General features: G+C 41.6%; 1 protein-coding gene across 1 annotated transcript; it reads left to right on the top strand.

Annotated features, from left to right (window-relative positions):
- Positions 1-390: 390 nt before the first annotated feature.
- Positions 391-21,290, top strand: POLR3D (RNA polymerase III subunit D). The gene is made up of 9 exons (XM_073622272.1): positions 391-546; positions 2,985-3,138; positions 3,271-3,314; positions 6,695-6,846; positions 8,569-8,693; positions 10,025-10,187; positions 13,222-13,493; positions 17,081-17,233; positions 20,111-21,290. The coding sequence occupies exons 2-9, from the start codon at positions 2,986-2,988 to the stop codon at positions 20,231-20,233; spliced, it is 1,185 nt and encodes a 394-aa protein (XP_073478373.1). The 5' UTR covers positions 391-546; position 2,985; the 3' UTR covers positions 20,234-21,290.
- The last annotated feature ends 469 nt before the right edge of the window (positions 21,291-21,759 follow it).

Below are 21,759 nucleotides of genomic sequence, written 5' to 3' on the forward strand. Positions count from 1 at the left end.
ATGCGATGCATAGCAACCCATTATGCTTTACCTTTGCAGGGAAACAAAGACGAAGTAAATCCATCAGGGTTTAATTCCTATTTAAGTTGTTAAACTGATAGTTTTAGCCTGTTGTGGTGTGTGAACCTTTAAAACCTCCTATATTTATTTGAGACAGAGTCACTTTAACATTTTTAGCACACCTGATGTAAGTCCCCATATTTCTCACGTGACCAGTTTATAACTTTCTTCCTGAAGCAGAATGTGGCATTCAGGGCACATATTAATAGTAAGACCTCAGTAAGAGTAAGACCTCAGGGACAAACTCTTCAGACTCTGGAGAGCAATGGTAGACCAGCCAAGGAGGATTATAATTCCTGGCTCCGTCCTCAATCTATTCTGCTATTCCAGCCACCAGTACAGTAAAGACATGTGATTGCTCAACAGCATCCCGAGAACTACATCCCCCAGAGTGCTTTGCTATGGAGCGGAAGTGACGTAAAGCAGAGCGTTCCATCACCCGGGGTGCTGTGCTGGAGGTAGACATGCGGTAGTGATCACAGTCAGGTGAGTGTGGAGTGTTGTCAGTCCTGTATAGGGTCCATATAGATCTGTGTGGATCCTATAGAGTACATAGTGCTCTGTGGCTGGCTGGCAATGCTCCGGGTCCTGTATACAATATAGAGAGACAACCAGGAAGAGAACAACCATTGCTAACACTTCTACTATTCAGTCCTCTGCATATGTTTTGTACTTGGAATTTGTGTTCACCTCTCTCTCCTTTTTTCCATTTTCTGTACACAGGTTTATTTTTATCATCATCTCTGTGTGTTTCACCTTCTTCATATTTAGTGAAGATGTATGTTGGAAAAAAAATGCAGTGCACTAATGGTTAATGCAAACTGGGCTGATACCCTTAAGTGTCGCTGCACACTGGAGTCACAACTGGAGCTCACTCTGCATTCCTGTGCGATTCAGTTTTGTACTGGATTGCACCAAAGAGCGCATGCTTTTCTACTGCGGTACCCTGCGATCTGGTGCAGACAAGCGTACAGCGTTTGCGATCTGTGTTCGGGGTGTCATTAGGAATACATTGACTCCTACAGCAGATCGCACACCCAGTGTGTTTGGAACGCAGTGCGGGAAATGTGCTCAGACCAACACTTTCCTGCACTGCTATCTGGTATGAATAGGCGCTTACTCCTGGCAGGAAAAAAGCAGCTTTAGGGCCAGTTCACCCCACATACAGTCCAGCGTGATTTTTTTTTTTTTTTTTTTTTTCTGTATCAAAAATGCATGGAAAGTAGGTTATGTCTTTTGTAATGGCATAGTTCACACCAGTGCGTTCCAGAAAAAAAAAAAAGTAGAACATGCTGCATTTTTCCTGCACTGGAACGCACATATCCTTATTTAAGGTTAAGAAAAAAAGAGGGAGAAAAAATGTGCTATACTGCACCAAAAACGCGCATGCAGAAAAGCATCTGGAATGCATCTGGACTGCGTTTCTATGGTGTGAACTGGCCCTTAAAAAAGCCCACCTAAAGCCACATATTGCATTAGAATTTAGGCATGTTTATGCACGCTTGGAGTTAATGCATTCTACTGTCTACAGTATTAATTTATTCTGGCCGTTAGAAGCCGTTGACACACGAACATGTCTAGCATTTTTTTTCTGCTCTTCCACGGCTCTCCTGAACACACCGGTGATGTGTTTTTTTTTTTTTTTTGTTTAATGTTTTTGTTTTGTTTTTTCCTTTTCAGCCTGTAAATGCTCTTCTTCTAATACGCCTACTATGGGGTTGTTTCACTGAGAGTTAAATAAGGGCAAATAAAATGCGGTAACAATTGTGCAAGTGTTCACTTCACTAAGAATTTAGCGTTAAATGCGATATTCGTTTGATTTAGTGGTAATTACCGCATTGAGCTGGTTGCTTAGGAGTCCTTAACAGCTGGATCCCTGCTGACAGCTGAATGTACAAAAATAGGCCGACAGTTAAAAAGTATGAAAAAATAAAAAACAGCATGGGGTCTCCCCAGTCCATACCAGGCCCTTTGGGTCTGGTATGGATTTTGAGGGGAACCCCATGCCAAAAGAAAAAAAAAAATTCTTTCAGTTGTTAAGGATGCGACAGCTGGCTTTCCGCCCGCTCCTTAGCAACCAGCTATTTGTAAACAGTAACCAGCGTGGGTGTCCCTGCAACCCCCCCATGCTGTTTTTTGACAAATACAAATGTGATACTGTCAGCTAAACCCTGGTGGTAAATATTGCATGCTTTTTTACACTATGGTCCATAAAATACCGCATAATTGTTTGTGTGGTTTTTTTTTTTTTTTATGTATGTGATTTACATGAATGAGTAATATGATACCCTTATTACATGCAGTAAAGTTTTTTTGTATCAACGCTTATGTGTGCTAAAAGCTTTTTTTTTTTTTTTTTTTTTTTTTTTTTTTTTTTTTTTTTTTAATATGCCTGAAGCCCCTTTTACACTGCTCTGGTGTGGTTCCCCTGCAGCGTGGGTGCGGCGCAGTGTACCCATGGTTTTCATGCAGGTTACTCGTGCTTGGCCATTTTTGGTACATTTTCTGAAAGCAGGCCAAAGATGCAGCGTGCAAGACTTTTCATGCGTTTTCAGAAAGCGCACCAAAACATCTGACCTAATAGAAGTCTTTGGGAAAGCGCGAGTGCGATGCACTTTATCACATACATTTAATTGTTGTCCTTACCTAACACCCAATTAGTACAGTCATCTAGACCAGTGCTTCTCAACCTCGGTCCTTAAGTACCCCCAACGGGCCATGTTTTCAGGTTTTACTTTTACTTTGCACAGCTGGTTTAAATCAATATCAATGACATGGTATTGATAAGAGCTATTTTATCTAAGGGAAGTTCTCAAAACATGGCCCATTGGGGTACTTGAGGACTGGGGTTGAGAACCGCTGATCTAGACTAATGTGAACCCCTTACAGAAGTGTATTGTAGTGATTATCTCTCTTTCCTACAGGATGTCTGATGGAGCTCAAAAGAATGACTCTTGTCCTAGGACCCCCATGGCAGCTGCCAGAGGCCTGGTGGGACGCAGACCTTCAACTCCCCTCACCCCAGGCCGTCTCCCCTCTATCCGGTCCAGGGATCTCACCCTTGGTGGTGTCCGAAAGGTGGGTTTTACATGTGTATCCATGTCTAAAAAGTACAATCTGTTTGTAGGAAGGGGTAGGTCTAGCTAGCTAAACACTGCATTTTAAACCTATGTAATATTGGTCTTTTTTATTTTTTTTTTTCTGTTCCAGAAAACATTTGCTCCGAATATAATTGGACGGAAGATTAAAGAAGAGTGAGTATGTTTTTGTGTCCTGTCTCTGCCTAATTCTAGTTGTCTTGATTTTCTACCTGGTTGGTAGTGTGTGGCACATTCTCTATAATTGGGTTCAGTTTAACCACTTCAGCCCTGGAAGATTTGGCTGCTCATTGACCAGGCCATTTTTTTGCGATACGACACTGCGTCGCTTTAACTGACAATTGCGCGGTCGCATTCGACACTGCACCTAAACAAAATGAATGTCCTTTTTTTTTTTTTTCTCCCCACAAATAGAACTTTCTTTTGGTGGTATTTGATCATCTCTGCGGTTTTTATTTTTTGCGCTACAAACAAAAGAAGAGCGACAATTTTGAAAAAAACACAATATCTTTTACTTTTTGCTATAATAAATATCCCACATTTTTTATCAAAAAACTAATTTTTTCCTCCGTTTAGGCCGATGTGTATTCTTCTACATATTTTTGGTAAAAAAAAAAATCGCAATAAGCGGATATTGATTGGTTTGCGCAAAAGTTTTAGCGTCTACAAAATAGGGGATAGATTTATGGCAATTTTATTATTATTATTATTTTTTTTTTTTTACTAGTAATGGAGATCTGCGATTTTTATTAGGACTGCGATATTGCAGCGGACAAATTGGACACTTTTGACACATTTTTGGGACCATTGACAATTATACAGTGATCAGTGCTTTAAAATGCACTGATTACTGTATAAATGTAACTGGCAGGGAAGGGGTTAACACTAGGGGGTGATCAAGGGGTTAGCTGTGTTCCCTAGGTGTGTTCTAACTGTAGGGGGGATGGGACTGTCTAGGAGGAGAGAGAGATTGGTCTTCATACATAGTATGAACACACGATCTGTCTCTAATCCCCTGAAAGAACCGTGATCTGTGTGTTTACACACACTGATCCCGGTTCTCGCTCTGTCACAAGCAATCGCGGGAGTCCGACGGTCATCGTGCCCGCTGGGCACTCGCATCCGCTCCAGGTGCGCGCCCCTAGTGGCCCAAAGGCGAAGCTATGTAAGGTAACGTCATTTTGCACAGCCATGCCATTCTGCCGCAGTAAAACTGGCGGCTGGTAGGCAAGCGCTTAAAGGAAACGTGTCATATGAGAGAAATATGCCAACTATCCATTGCTCATCTCCCTTTGAAAGTGCTAGTCATTTCACTATCACGTTTATCATCTGGTTTCAGTACTTTGAGTCACCGACCTGCAACAAGTAATGTAGATGAGAGGTTTTACCTTTTTACTTGCTGCATTTTTTTTTTTTTTCCTTTTTCAAGAATTGAGGTAAAGGATCAATATGAAAGCGAAGCGGCTTGCATTTTCAAGTGGCGTTCAGCAGTATTCCTCTCATTGTCAAGATGAATGTTGTATGTACCCGCCCTATCCACAACAATGCTCCGCGCTTAGAACGATATACCCAACAGTATATATAGCATATATATAAATGAACACATGAATGAATAAATAGCAGCCGCTTAAATAATAGGTAATATATATATATATATATATATAGACAATAGTGAGTTAGTTAAGTCAATAGCATTCCTTCAGTATTGCAGCAGCGCTGTGTGATCCCAATAAATAGGGTCCTTTTTTCCAATCAAGTTCATAAAGTGCCAAGACGGGAAACAGATGATAAAAATCCCCCTAGTCAATAATCTCGTGTTCTGTGAGGGTAGTTAATCCATTCACCAAGCGATACACCACGTGCTGGGATCCCCAATGAAAAACTCATTCACCAGAAATTTAATCAATATGAGCCTTGATTAGTATTAGTTGGTCTGCACCAATTTCCAAACGACCACCAGATGTCAGTCTAATTCTCGGTAGTTCCAATGCAATATGTGGGAGAAATAAATGTCCACATAGTGTGATACCGCTAAACACTTTTATTAAAACATCTAAACATTTCCCTAACATTTTTCTAAACATGTGTACCAGATAATCATTAGATAAGAGCAAAGAAAATTAAGTGCACTGTGCCTGCTGCGTCCTTCAATCCGACAGGGATGACAGGAGCGCTCACTGTGTGTGGTTACAGCTGTGCGCTTCCTGATTCCTCGGTCGATGGAGCGCATGCGTCACTTCCGGTGCGTCACGTCCCTGACGTTTCGTCCTATCCCGGACTTCTTCTGAGGGCATGCCACACCAGACAGGAAGCCGGTATTTATGTGTGTGATGGGTGCAGCTACCAATCAGCAGAGCCTTAGGTCCGGGGAAGGTTATAGGTTCCCGCCCCCATGCTCAATACTGTCAGCAGTGGGAGAATCAGCCAACTCCGGTCCGTCCCTCCCCTAGCTTGCACTGAACACATCTATACCGTTTTTTTATGTGGAAGGTGACCCATTCATAAAAAACAAGTGCCTACAATGCTCAGAGTCACCCAGTATGCACGCTGCGATTATTGCTCCGCAGCGCAACCACCCACTGGAGCACTATAGACATTCCTTAAATTGCCATAAACATATTCTCTCCTATATAGTGCAATCGTCTAACTGAAGGAATGCTATTGACTTAACTGACTCACTATTGCCTATATATATATAAGTATTCCTCTCATAACACATTTCCTTAGTAGAGATGCACCCAAATTTTGGTAGCATTTTCCCGATAAAGAAAAAGGTGCCGATAATGGCACTAAAAAATCCATGTGACTTTACCGCGACTTTGCCTTGCTTATGGTGTGTGTTTTTTAGGTCATGTGATTTAAAAACCGCATCATAAACGTAATACAGGTGCGTTCTTGCTGTGTTTTTAATGCATTTCAGCAGGGAGTTGCGTTTTTGGTGCAGTTTTTTTAACTGACTAAAAATGCAGCAAGCAAGATTTTTTACACCACAATATAAGCGCAATGGATCAGTGTGAAAACATATAATGTAAAGGGATGCGCTTTTCTTGCTCTAAAGGTGCCGATAATGGCCAACAATAAATTCATATTCATTTAAATGCATGATATTAATTAAAAAGTTGAATATAATACATTTATATCTAAAAATATATATTTGTTAAATAAAAAAATAAAAAACCTCTAATTTTCGTCATGCATTTTTGGTTTCGGCAACAAAATATGCGTTCGGTACACCTCTATTCCTTAGTTCAGATTTTTGAATCGAAATTGAATTGCCACACTGAAATGTTCCAAAGTAAGGTCTTATTAAAAGCATTTGGTAGAAAGAGCCATTGCTCCCTTCATCAGGGCTACAACGCAACATGACAAAATGAAAGTATAAACTGTTTAATTATAGGTCTTTCCCTTTAAATATAACTAGAGCAAACTGTTAACCTTTTTATATGTGATTTTTAGTCTGCATTTCTCCCAAGAGCTTTGTGTTTTTGTTTTTTGTGTGCATTTTATAAATTTGACTGTGCCTTTTTTTCATCTAGGCCAAAAGAAGAAGTTTCGGTAAAAGTTGAGAGATCTGAACGTAATCGGGATCGACGAGGAGATGGACAAGGAAGGGGACGAGGGAGGCCACAAGTTATCCAGAGTCACTCCATCTTTGAGCAGGGGCCAGCAGAGCAGCTCAAAAAGAAAAGTAATACTTATGAGAAATTTAATTGGTATTGGTCAAACCTGATGGGCTCCTGTCTTAATTTTTTTTTTTTTTTTTTGCTTACTAAGTAATGCATCAATCACTGATCCTCTTTTAGGGTGCTTGTTCAAAATGATAGGCAGCAAAATATCATATGTGTGTGTGTGTGTGTGTGTGTGTGTGTATATAGATAGATATATATATGCCTTTCTAGTACCAGGTTGGACACCCTTTTGCCTTCAACTGCCTTAATTCTTTGACATAGATTCAACAAGGTGTTGGAAACATTCCTCGGATTTTGGTCCATACTGACATGATGGCATAACACAGTTGCTGTAAATTTGTCGGGTGCACATCCATGATGCGAATTTCCTGTTCCACCACATCCCAAAGGTGCTCTATTAGATTGAGATCTGGTGACTGTGGAGGCCATTGGAGTACAGTGACCTCATTGTCATGTTCAAGAAACCAGTGGTGAGATGATTTGAGCTTTGTGACATGGTGCATTATCCTGCTGGAAGTAGCCATCAGAAGATGTGTACACTGTAGTCATAAAGAGATGCACATGATCAGCAACAATACTCAGGTAGGCCGTGGTGTTTAAACGATGCTGAATTGGTATTAATGGGCCCAAAGTGTGGCAAGAAAATATCCCCCACACCATAACGCCACCACTACCCGCCTGAACCGTTGATACAAGGCAGGATGGATCCATGCTTTCATGTTTATGCCAAATTCTGACCCTAACATCAAGACTTATTGGTCCAGGCAATGTTTTTCCAATCTTCTGTTGTCCAATTTTGGTGAGCCTGTGTGAATTGTAGCCTTAGTTTTCTGTTCTTAGCTGACAGGAGTGGCACCTGGTGTGGTCTTCTGCTGCTGTAGCCCATCTGCTTCAAGATTCGATGTGCTGTGCTTTTTTGAGATTGTATTCTGCATACCTTGGTTGTAACGAGTGGCCTTTCTATCATCTCAAACCAGTCTGCCCATTCTCCTCTGACCTCAACAAGGCATCTTCCTCCACACAACCTCCGCTCACTGGAAATTTTATCTTTTTCAGACCATTCTCTGTAAACTCCCAGAGATGGTTCTGCGTGAAAATACCAGTAGATCAGCAGTTTTTTAAATACTCAGACCAGCCCATCTGGCACCAACAACCATGCTACGTTCAAAGTCACTTAAATCCCCTTTCTTCGCCATTCTGATGCTCGGTTTAAACTTCAGCAAGTCATCTTCACCACGATAAGATGCTAAATGCATTGAGTTGCTGCCATGTGCTTGGCTGATTAGCAGTTTGGGTTACCAATTGAACAGGTGTACCTAATAATAAAGTGGCCTGTGTATGTACATGTATTGTGTGTGTGTGTGTGTGTGTGTGTGTATATATGTATGTATGTGTGTATGTATATGTATTTTTTTTATTTTATTTGTTTTATGAGTAAAGCACCAGTATTTTGCCTAATTGTGTTTGGAACTAGATTGTGCCCCTGTTCAGAGTGACATGCATGCTAATTTACACATTTTCCAATATTCAGTTTCCCCGAAACATTCAAAATTTTCACACTTTTTGCTTTTTTGTATTGCTCAAAAGTGCTGTTGCTGCTCCCAACCCCCCCCCCCCCTTTTCTTTTTTTTTCTTTTTGTCTTTTGGTAGATTTTCTGCCACGGTGGTGTATACAGATTACATTTCTCTTTTTTTTTTTTTTTTGTCTCCTTTATCTGTAGCTGCCTGGGATGGCCCTTCTGATTCTGGTGATATTGGTCCCTCCCACATCATCAACATAAAACGTGAGAAAAGAGAGACTGAAGAGGAAACTAAACAGATCCTGCAAATGCTGAAAAATGATAAGGTGTGTTGCCTTATTTAAGGGAACTTTTGTTTTGTTTGTGTACTTTTACTATTTCTCTTTAATACTTTCATGTGATTGCTTATGAATAAAATTATTTTTGCTAGTCAAGTAGGCAGCTTGAACTTGACATGTAATTGATTTATAGCTGCTTGGATACCTACCTCGACTGACTTTTTAGGAGCTTTTACAGCTTCTAGGTGGCAAGGGATGTATTGCCTATTACATCTAAAGACAATACTCAGTTTGTGTTTATAAGCCTGGGTTCACACTGAAGGCGGGTTTGAAATCAGCTGAACTCTCCTGATTTCAAACCTGCATTTCAGTCCAACTTCGGGAGCGCTTTCAGAGACATCTGCGCGGGTTCCTGCACAGATGTCTATTGGAATTGCCCAAGAAGTTGCCAAAAGTAGTGCAGGGACTACTTTTGGGAATCGGTGCGCCACTGCAAAGTCGGTATCGCACCGATTTGGACAGTGCCGTCAATAGACAGCGATTTGACTTGTCAAATCGGCCCGATGTTAATGGGTGCTAAATCCTTATTAAACAAATGGTTCACACAGTTATGGCTTGTTGATGGAATACTAAGTGACTCTTAGGTTAGTTGATTGAGAAACTTTCTTTAATGGCACTATTTTGACAAATTTTTTTAAGAACCCACTATTAAGGGAAAGTATATGTTTGGCTTTTTTTGCTTATGTTTCACCCCTATGCAGTTTGCTTTTGAGCATTTCTGCTGTGCTTTTTGTTTTCTTTTCTCCACAATTAGCGTTTTTTTTTTTTTTTTTTTTTTTTTTTTTTTGGCAAATTTGTTGTTGGGCAGACTAAAAATCACAGTAAAAACACACTGCATGCTTTTTCTTCAGCTTCTATATTAAAGTCACAGTTTTGTGTTTTAAAAAGTCCCTGATCCTTACCAAAAATGCAGAGGCAAAAATGCATTGATGTGAACGTGTTTCATAGGAACACTTTCTTAAAAATGTTCTGCATTCCTGCAAAAAGCATGAAAAAAAAAGCATTGGTATGAATGGAGCCTTAGATCACACCACAGCAGTACAGTGGAATTAAGTTCAAAACTCTTACCTGGTCATTCTAAAATACAGAATGTCTTTTGCTTGAGGCACTTTGTTGTCAATATACCCCTGTTTGGGATCATTAACATGTTGCATGAACAAACTCTCCCCCCTTCAGACTTTTAACTTACTTTTTTGACACCTTTTTTGTCTAAAACCAATTTGGTATAAACAACCACTTCCATGCTTCCTTTGTCTTATTGTCAGTCTTGGTTTAGTCCATTTCCCTGCAGTATAACACCAGTTTACTGTCCTTTACAGTTTTTGGATGACCCAGGTTTACGCAATGATGCGCAGAACCATCCTGTACAGCTCCCGCTGGCACATTCTGGCTGGCTGTTTAGGGAAGATGAAGAAGAGGAGGACACAAAGCCTATTTTCCCCAAAGAAGAACAGATGGAAGTGGACCCTTCATCTGTCAAAGGTGCGTACATTTGAAGGGGGATCCGTTTCCTAAACCCAAACCCAGGCAAACATACAACACAGATGCATGCAGTATGTGAATTATTCCTTCACCTGCCCAAGGTTTGTCATTTTTGTTTTCAGTCTGTGATCTAGACCAGTGGTTTCTCAACCCTGTCCTCAAGGACCCCCAACAGGCCATGTTTTGGGAATTTCTCTTAGATAAAATAGCTGTCCAAAATACCAAACCAAAGCACCTGTGAAGAAGGTAAACCTGCAAACATGGCCTGTTGGAGGTTCTTATGGACAGGGTTAAGAACCACTGATCTAGACAATTCTATCAGACAGCACAGGGAGTTCTTGGTTCTCTGCACAGGCTATATTGTGGCTGTTTTATACAGACTGCTCCAGGTTCTACCCTTCTATTTAATTAGACTTTGGAAGAGCAGCAGCATTCTGATGAGGTCATTCCTCTGCACTTCTCTTGTGAGCATGTTCATTGTATCACCAAGAGCGCTGTACAGAGAAAAAAAAGCCCTAATTGGTTCTAAGTGCTGCCTTTTTACTTCTCATTTTGCATAGTTGATTACAAGAGACTAATGTCCCGACAAACATTATTTATAATAATTAGATGAGTTAAAGGGCCTGTGTTGACAGGCTTTTGTTCTCTTCTGAACTGCTTTTGTCACCATACCAGTCAATAGGGACACAAACGCGGCTAAGAAAAAAAGTTCACGCCGTGTAGTTCAGCTACCCGACACTCTGAATAATCCCAGAAGCATCTAAAATGCAGGCAGATGCACCTAAAAACAAGCATAAGGTGCAGATTGTTACTTCTAGGATAACCTGCTTACTCTACTGTCAGCTTCCAGTGATTGGCACTAGACAGAGTGGGGTTGATGAACTAAAACTGGAGAGTGCAAAATCGGGTGCATAGAAACCAATCATTTTCCAGTTTTTTGTTTTTTTTTTGTCAAAGCTTAATTGAACAAGCTGAAGCTAGAAGCTGATTGGCTGCCTTGGCCAGCTGCGCCAGTTTTAGTAAATCACCCCCAGTGTGTCCATTTAAACAGCAGACTGGATGTGTTTTATGTGAGTTACAATGACTTTTTGGAGAGTACAGTGAGCTCAGAAGACAGAGTCTTAGAATGAAAATGGAAGGAAGCCATGTGAAGAAAAAAAAAAAACACAAGAAGGCAGAAGGGAATCTATGCTTGTGCAGTAACATGTTGTACAGCCCAGATAAGTATAGTAGATTAAGTTCATAGTACACATGGTTATGTTGTATTACACCGGTTGAGCTCTAAAATGGTTTGGGTTATGATTCCTTGTTCAGTTATGTTCAATAATGAGATTTTCAATGCAAACACAATAAGCACAAAGCCCCTAAATAATATTTTGTATAGCTGGGTGTTCAGAGGATTGTCGGGTGTGAGGGTTATGATTTCAATGCATAACTGAGCAAGGTTTAGGGAATGCAACTGGGCAAGTTGGCTGTGTCTTGTTGAATTTCTTGGCTAAGTGTTTGAGTTAGCTGGCTCAACTTAAGAGGTTGATTTAGTAAAATTGGCAAAGTGCAAAATCTGGTGCAACTGTGCATGGTAGCCAATCGGCTTCTAACTTCAACTTGTTCAGTTAAAGGGGTTGCAAACCTTTGTGCTTTTTCACCTTAGTGCATCCTATGCATTAAGGTGAAAAAAACCTGTCAGTGACCGAACCCCCAGCCCCCCCCCCCCCGTTTTACTTACCTGAACCCTCAAACTTGACCCATGGGGACACGCTGTCTCTCTGCCTGTGGTTCTCAGCTCTTGACTGGATAGATTGATAGCAGCGCAGCCATTGGCTCCCGCTGCTGTTAATCAAATCCAATGACTCGAGCGCCAGGGAGGGGGGGCCCCGAGTCCTGCATTCGGACTTTATAGATGCTGGACTTGTGAGCGCGCCTGAAAGGTAACCCCCTCGGGGGAGCGCTTCTCTGAGGGGGTTCCCAGATGTGGGGAGGAGCCGTGAAAGCCGCCGGGGGGACCCCAGAAGAGCAGGTTCGGGGCCAGTCTGTGCAAAATGAGCTGCACACTGGAGGTAAGTATGATATGCATTTTTTTTTTTTTTTTTTTAATTTATTTACCTTTACAATCATTTTAAGCTTTGACAGAAAAACCTAGAACCTATGCTGCAGAGCTGCCCCAGATTTTGCTCTCTCCAGTTTTAGTAAATTACACCCCCCCCCCCCCCATTGCTCCATTGACATGGTTCTTTTGTCATGGTGTGAATCCCAGCGGCAGAAGTCTGATACCTGCTGCTGTGTTTTGACAGCTCTGAGTGGATAGCCCTTGCACTGCAATGAGAGATTGCAGCTATTTCTGCCTGCTCGCATAGCCAGTGATTACCTGCAGTCGCTACTGGTAGCACTTTGGCTATCCATACTCCGGGGTTTGGTACTGTGCTTGGAGTCACTTGCTCAGACTAAGTTGCAGATAAGGAGTTCTGTATGTGTATAGAAACCAGAGACGGGCAAACAAGTATTCTCAGGAGGTTAAAAATTGCAACCCTAGTGTTTGTCACAAAAGTTTACCTTTGAATAGATTAAAGTAATGTTGGTTAAGGTAGTGCCATTTTTTTTTTTTTCTTTTTAAATAAAATTTTAACGATTTAAAACCTGATTACTAAAAACAAAAAATAAAATAAAATAAAATCAGCACAAGGAACCTTTTTTTTTTTTTTTATTTTTTTATTTTATTTTTTATCAAAAGTTTTTATTGCGCACAGAGTCAAAATTTATACATTACATCTGATAATGACGTGACATACAAATCATAATAGAGGCGTACATTGAACAAATTTAACCTTCATTAGTAAAAAATATATTTCCATGTTCATACATGTAGATTCCTGAGTTCGCCGTCCTTATCAGCACAAGGAACCTTACTTATGATCCTATCTATGCCATGTATCCTTTTGCTGTTGTCTCCTCCTTTTAGTAGAAATCCTTCCTTCAATATCCCCCTCCCCATGAGTGTTCAACTTTTTTTGCTTACTCCTTTTTCTTTTTTTTTTAGTGAAGGAAGAACCAATGGAAGACGATGATGGTGTTTTAAGCCTTGGTGTCCCACAGTGCAAAGCCCCTGCAGTGAAGAAGCCCCCAGAGAAGAAGGATGTGCCGCTCCCAGAGTTGCTGGAATCTCTGCGGATTTCCGGAGAGGATGCACTCTTCTTTGTGCAGCTACCAGACACTCTTCCAGGACAGCCACTTAGTCAGGAATCTCGACCTGTCCGCAGTGAAGTTCAAACTGAGGATGGGCACGTCTTACTTGTCAAGGACAAAAGTCAGGTGTGTAAGAGACTCTTTAGTGTTTTAGCTGTGCTAAATCAGAAAGGCACACTGAGAAAGATTTATGTCAGGCATCACTAAATGGCAGACTGTGGTCTGGTTCTGGCCCCAGTAGCCATACTACCCAGACCGCAGCCTCGCCAAATAGTTGCCTGTGTGTCCACTCCCCGCGGCCGGCTCGCCTGCCTGCCTGCCTTGTGCTGCTATGTTCACAGCATGGCAGGCACGCCGCACACAGGTTTGTCCCTTCAATAGGATCGCTATTGATTGTTATGCAGCGGGGTGGTCCCAGCAATCGATCATTCACCTTTCAATGTGAAAAGTCCCACCCGTTGTCCAGGGCTGCCGTGCTTTATGTCTTGTGTGAATAAGGTAGGGTTCTGTGGGGAGGGGGGAGTGCTGTGCAGGACAGGAGTCTACTATTGAGGGGGGTTAGTCTGCGATGGCCAGTCTGTGATGAGGGGCCTGTGACGTGCACAGGAGGCTGTGATGTGGAAGATATCATGTGGAGTCATAGCACCAATATGACACTCAGACCTCCGCTAGAAGAACGTTTTTCTGACTGGACCCTCGTGAATTTGAATTCACCACACCTTATGTATGTATGTATGTCTTCTCTTCACTTAAACCTAAAAGTTATTTAAGGTTCCTACAAGTCCCTGTGTTAAGCTTCAGGCTGATTTCCATGTGCCTGTGGCCCAGAGTGTGCACAGGGCATTGACTTCTCTCCATATCGGGATTAAGTCCCAACCCTCTCTCTATCATTCACTTCTCAAATGCCAGAAGCCAGTTTACTGAGGTTGTGGCAGATTAGAAGGCTGAATATCAGCAGTTGCCTTTTTGGGTAAATTTTAAATGGGGTCAAAGCTCATCTCAGCTTACCCTCCCTCCCTTGCTACATTTATGGTTGTGTTTTTTTTTTTTTGTTTTTTTTTTGTGGGTAGCAAGTACCTTTTCTGTAAGGTACTTTCTCCTACTTCCTTATTCTTTAACTAGACCAGGATGACGGTTTCTGGGCACAACAGCTGCTGTAGGAATAAAAGTCCCATGAAGAGTTGTAAGACTAAAAGCCTCAAGCATGAATATCATAAGCATAGGTGTGAGGGAACTTGCCATTCCGCAACAGTTGAAGGGCCAAAGTTTGCCTACCCCTGTTCTATGTGCTATACATCTGTCTCCCAGGATGACAGCTATAGTGCTTATTACTGCCACCTTTAAACTATCCATGCTACAGTAATGTAAGAACCCTCATGTATTTTTGTAAATCTAAAAAAAAAGTCTGTCTCAGTATCTACAAAATAGAAGCAAGGGTTTTGGCTTTTGTTTTTGTTGGTTTTATATTTTAGTTGGTTTAGTCCAGGGGTCTCAAACGCAAATTGCCAGAGGGCCACATGACAAGTTATATCCCATGGGGGCCCGCCTGCAAACTTTCAAAACATTAAACTATACCAGCAATAATATACTATACCCAGCACTGGTGTCAGCAAACGCATTATTAACCCCCAGCACTGATGTCAGCAAACGCATTATTAACCCCCTGCACTTTTGTCAGCAAACGCATTATTAACCCCCTGCACTTTTGTCAGCAAATGCATTATTAACCCCCTGCACTTTTGTCAGCAAATGCATTATTAACCCCCAGCACTGATGTCAGCAAACGCATTATTAACCCCCAGCACTGATGTCAGCAAACGCATTATTAACCCCCAGCACTTTTGTCAGCAAACGCATTATTAACCCCCCAGCACTGGTGTCAGCAAACGCATTATTAACCCCAGCACCGGTGTCAGTAAACGCATTATTAACCCCCAACACTGATTTCAGCAATGCATTATTAACCCCCAACACTGATGTCAGCAAACGCATTATTAACCCCAAACACTGATGTCAGCAAACGCATTATTAACCCCCAGCACTGGTGTCAGCAAACGCATTATTAACCCCCAACACTGGTGTCAGCAAACGCATTATTAACCCCCAACACTGGTGTCAGCAGACGCATTATTAACCCCCAACACTGGTGTCAGCAGACGCATTATTAACCCCCAACACTGGTGTCAGCAGACGCATTATTAACCCCCAACACTGGTGTCAGCAGACGCATTATTAACCCCCAACACTGGTGTCAGCAGACGCATTATTAACCCCCAACACTAGTGTCAGCAGACGCATTATTAACCCCCAACACTAGTGTCAGCAGACGCATTATTAACCCCCAACACTAGTGTCAGCAGACGCATTATTAACCCCCAACACTGATGTCAGCAGACGCATTATTAACCCCCAACACTGATGTCAGCCGACGCATTATTAACCCCCAACACTGATGTCAGCCGACGCATTATTAACCCCCAACACTGATGTCAGCCGACGCATTATTAACCCCCAACACTGATGTCAGCCGACGCATTATTAACCCCCAACACTGATGTCAGCAGACGCATTATTAACCCCCAACACTGATGTCAGCAGACGCATTATTAACCCCCAACACTGATGTCAGCAGACGCATTATTAACCCCCAACACTGATGTCAGCAGACGCATTATTAACCCCCAACACTGGTGTCAGCAGACGCATTATTAACCCCCAACACTGGTGTCAGCAGACGCATTATTAACCCCCAACACTGGTGTCAGCAGACGCATTATTAACCCCCAACACTGGTGTCAGCAGACGCATTATTAACCCCCAACACTGGTGTCAGCAGACGCATTATTAACCCCCAACACTGGTGTCAGCAGACGCATTATTAACCCCCAACACTGGTGTCAGCAGACGCATTATTAACCCCCAACACTGGTGTCAGCAAACGCATTATTAACCCCCAACACTGGTGTCAGCAAACGCATTATTAACCCCCAACACTGGTGTCAGCAAACGCATTATTAACCCCCAACACTGGTGTCACCCAACACATTATTAACCCCCACACTGCACAAATCCCCTCACACTCCATAAAATACCCCCCACACTGCACACATTTCTACCCCAGTCACCCCACTAAGGACTTTGCCTCAGTGTGATGGCTCACTCAACCCTCCTGGCGGTCAGGTTTATCCGCCTACTGAGTCCTCTCCTCCTGGCTTCCACACATGCCTAGTGACGGGACCCAGAGAACACAATCTCCCGCCCTGAGGTCAGTGCCTAGGTGGGCGGGGCGATGGGCGGATCCTTCCTCCGCTCTGTTCTCTCTCTGGGCTGCAACAGCATGCAGCGGAGAGGACAGAGCAGATGGAGAGGTGCAGGTGCGGTGCAGTGCAAAAAGACGTCCTGGATCGGCCCTGCCTGCGGGCCATTTTTAACCGGTCCGCGGGCCGCAAATGGCCTGCGGGCTGGTACTTTTGAGACCCCTGGTTTAGTCTAATTTAGTCTCTTTTCATTGTGCATAGATTTTATAGAAGAGTATTTCAGTCTCATGAGTTTTGTTTTTTTTTTTTTTTTTTTTTTTTGTAGCTAGATTCCAGTAGTTTGTGCACCTGCAATAATTGCCATAATTACCGTTGTCCTTCAAGATGGACATAACAAAAGGCTTTTGTTCAAGCTATGATAGTATAATTGTGTTTTTTTTTTTTTTCTATCTGCAGGAGACCCCAGCAGCAGAAGAGATCTGTTCATTGCGTAATGTGTCCGAGGGACAGATTGGAAAGCTTGTTGTGCGTAAATCGGGCAAAGTGCAGCTTGCTTTGGGCAAAGTTACACTTGATGTCACCTTGGGGACTTCCTCCTCTTTCTTACAGGTGATCAATCTAATTCACAATTTATTCTATTAACAACTAATATAAACCTAACTCCTAAAACAAGCTAACATAAGGTTCTTGCTCCCTTCAACACCACCTAATCGGCAACCTGGTCTTTTACTCCTTTGTAACCTCCATAAAGCTAACAATAAGCGATGCCTGCTAGATCTCTGAAGTCTTCACTGACCTCCACTGAAGCTAATAGAGCACAGATCATGCTCCATTAGCTCCTTCTCTGGCCACAACATCTGGTGAAAGTGACAGCCACACCCAGAAGTGATAGTGCATATCACTTCCGTGTACATTCACCAGAGGGTTGATCAACAAATATCAAAACAAGAAAGTATGGTGCTGAACGTCAAATGATAAACATATGGCTGGGTGAAGTAAGATGCCTGTGCCTGGACCACTGCTGCATTCGTGGATCCACAACACAGAATAGATAAAGGTCCGGAAACAAGGCACAATGCAGTTTTTATTTTAAATCCATCAAGACATAAAAGGGGAAATCCAATACAGAGCAGGATTCCTTCCTGGGCCTTAGTCGGTTAAGATGGATTTTAAATAAAGATTCTACAGATTAAGTGCATTGTGGCTTGTTGCTGGAACTTTATTTTTTGAATAGTAAACAGAGATTTCCTGATCTCCAGCTGGTCCAGTAAACAGAGATTTCCTGATCTCCAGCTGGTCCTGTCTGGGTCCCCAGGTGGGACAGTGATACCCAAAATACATGGTAGGGCCAGTTGGCCAGAAATGGGGAGTAGCTTTACTTTTTTGGGGGGCTGTACTAGTGATTGGGTGGTCTTGCAGGTATTACTTTCTAGAAGTTGTAGTGATGGCACCACAGTAAAATGGTGATTCTTCCATGCTGGGCGGCCTTCTGTGACGATAACTTATTCCCATACAGGTTGATTGACAACATAGTACCCCCTTCTGTTGTACCTACCGAGTGTTTAGTATAGTAAATTATGTTGCCAATCCTTTCTCTTAAGCTGCAAATTTTAGAAGATTGTTTAATTAAATAATGCATTTGTGTGGCAAAAATATGAATGCAATTTATACACTGGGGGGAGAACCTCTGGGGGAATCTAGGATGGAAAAGGACCTGGGGGTCCTAGTAGATGATAGGCTCAGCAATGGCATGCAATGCCAAGCTGCTGCTAACAAAGCAAACAGAATATTGGCATGCATTAAAAAGGGGATTAATTCCAGAGATGAAACAATAATTCTCCCGCTCTACAAGACTCTGGTCCGGCCACACTTAGAGTATTCTGTCCAGTTCTGGGCACCAGTCCTCAGGAAGGATGTACTGGTAATGGAGAGAGTACAGAGAAGGGCAACAAAGCTAATAAAGGGTCTGGAGGATATTGGTTATGAAGAAAGGTTGCGAGCCCTGAACTTATTCTCTCTGTAGAAGAGACGCTTGAGAAGGGATATGATTTCAATAAACAAATACCATACTGGTGACCCCACAATAGGGATAAAACTCTTTCGCAGGAGGGAGTTTAACAAGACTTGTGGCCACTCATTAACATTAGAAGAAAAGAGGTTTGACCTTAAACTATGTAGAGGGTTATTTACTGTAATGCCCCGTACACACGGTCGGACTTTGTTCGGACATTCCGACAACAAAATCCTAGGATTTTTTCCGACGGATGTTGGCTCAAACTTGTCTTGCATACACACGGTCACACAAAGTTGTCGGAAAATCCGATCGTTCTAAACGCGGTGACGTAAAACACGTACATCGGGACTATAAACGGGGCAGTGGCCAATAGCTTTCATCTCTTTATTTATTCTGAGCATGCGTGGCACTTTGTCTGTCGAATTTGTGTACACACGATCGGAATTTCCGACAACGGATTTTGTTGGAAAATTTTATAGCAAGCTCTCAAACTTTGTGTGTCGGAAAATCCGATGGAAAATGTGTGATTGAGCCTACACACGGTCGGAATTTCCGACGACAAGGTCCTATCACACATTTTCCGTCGGAAAATCCGACCGTGTGTACGGGGCATTAGAGTGGCAAGGATGTGGAATTCCCTTCCACAGGCGGCGGTCTCAGCAGGGGGCATCGATAGTTTCAAGAAACTATTAGATATGCACCTGAATGACTGCAACATACAGGGATATACAATGTAATACTGACATATAATCACACACATAGGTTGGACTCGATGGACTTGTGTCTTTTTTCAACATCACATACTATGTAACTAAGAGTAACTCCACTTTTGAAAGAAAAAAAACATTCCCCCTCTAGTTGCATTGCAATAATTTTAACAAACTTTGTTGCAGATGCCTGCCTTTTTGTTATTCTGAAAAAATCCCTGTGTGTTTCTCTGTGCCCATGGGCTGAGTGAGAATAATGGGAGTGGCTCCAATGAGGAAAGCTGCTGGGTCTGCATCCCTTTTAGACGTGATCATCCTTTTGAGAGTATCTCGCCAAAAATTACATTTTCGTTGTAGGCAATGAGCCAATGGGCCTGGTTTTCAGGTTTTCCTTTACTTTGCACTGCTGCTTTAGATCAATATCAGTGACATGGCATTAATAAGAGCTTTTTTTATTTAAGGGAAGTTCCCTACCTGGCCCGTTGGGGGTACTTGAGGACTGAGTTTGAGAACCACTGTTCTGTTGGGTTGAGATCAGCACTCTGTGCAGGCCAGTCAAGTTCCTCCACCCAAACTCGCTCATTCATGCCTTTATGGACCTTGCTTTGTGCACAAAAGTGGAGTTGCCCTTTAAATTTTTGTATTTCTTTTTTTTTATTACATTAAGCTTTCAGTGCATGTATTTGGAGTTCTTTACAGATCCATATTTTCTTCTGTTCATGATTTCTTATTGATGTACAATATCTTTTGTGTTCTCTTGTGTAGGAACTGGTATCAGTCAGTGTTGGGGAAGGCCGACGTGGTGAGATGATGGTTCTCGGACATATTCAGCATAAACTTGTCTGTTCACCAGATTTTGAATCTTTACTGGAACAACGGCAGCAATGAGACCTGGCTTATAGAGAACTAACTGTTTAACTTATTACTGTATATGCTGTGGCTGGGCCACTCGAGTTCTTCCAGAAGCTGTGGGGAAGTAGTTTGTACCACAGATATACTTGGATAATTATTTTATATCCATATGGCTGGATAGTTATATGAATATTGAATTCTGCAGCCTTTTTTTTTCCCCAAAAGGATTGCTCTGAATTTCAGAGGCAGACTAATTTAGACAGTCTGAAAAAGCTACCTTTATCCAAAATTAAAATGTCTTTTTTAGTGAGCTGAAACACAGTATGAAGGTTTTTTTTTTTTTTCATGTGTAGAAATATAGCTTTTACCTTTGTGTTTATTGCTCCTTCCTGCTTCATAAAATATAGTTTTATGGAAGAAGGTTTTCCAAAAGGAAACTGGTCTGGTAAGTGAGGGCATTTGGCCTCAAACTATTGCTGCCTTCGAAAGATCTCTGGGAAATCATGGTTCTGTTTTAATAGCCTCGTCCATCCAAAACAGGCATTGCAGTTGTTGAGTAGATTTCTGCTGGTTAAACCACCTGTCGGCTTTAACTTTTTATATATATATATATATATATATATATATATATATATATATATATATATATATATATATATATATATATATATATATATATAGTTCATTTGGCTGTGATTTTTAATTTAAAGTTTCTAGGTCTGCTAACAAGTCACAACTGTTTTCGACCTTTTGCAAGTGGACTTTTCTTTTACTTCAGCAGGAGAAGGAAAACATTGTTGCAAGGGGTGCAGAGACAGGATCTCTGGTTCAGAGATCCAGCCTCTGCAATTTCAGAGATTTAGGAAATGAAGGTGTTTTGATCAGTTGATATTTCAACTAAAATATCAGTATGGATGGACTGACTCTTTACTTTCATATGGTTATGATGGCTTATTTATACCATAACTATTTAGTCATATTGCCCTAAGCAATAAAAATGTACTATTTGCATTTAAAAAAAGTTGCACTGTATAAAGTTATCAGATTGTGATTTTAATAAACTGGACCAAGATGAGGTCATGTGTATATAGAACTGTGTAGTGTTTTCATCATGTGTTTACTGCAGTTTAAATCGGGAAGCATTTTCTGATATCCAAGATGCAATCTGCTTTTTTTTTTTTTTTTTTACCTGGTTTGAAATTGATAGAAACAAAGCAAAATAATTAAACTTTGGGTTTTACAAAAAAAAAAAAAGTCTAAGCTTTTGTTCCTGCCATCAGACATGGTGCGGAAAGGCTTCTGAAGGACTAAATATTACCAATTCTTCTGGTTTTACCTATGGAAACATCTTGAGAGTAAAACCCAATTGAACGTTTCGTTTAAATTGCCTAAATGAGTACATTCTAGGTGTAGCAAAACAAAAAGGTGCAAAGTTTGTTTTCTTTAAAACAGCAACAGCCTGAATAGAAAAACCTGTCCTCCACCAGCAACCTATGTCGATAAATTGCTTCTTTTAGGTTTAGCTGTGTTTTAAAAATTTGGAGATTAAAAGTTTATACCCT

Source organism: Aquarana catesbeiana, linkage group LG03 (assembly GCF_042186555.1).
Source record: "Aquarana catesbeiana isolate 2022-GZ linkage group LG03, ASM4218655v1, whole genome shotgun sequence".
Taxonomy (NCBI): domain Eukaryota; kingdom Metazoa; phylum Chordata; class Amphibia; order Anura; family Ranidae; genus Aquarana; species Aquarana catesbeiana.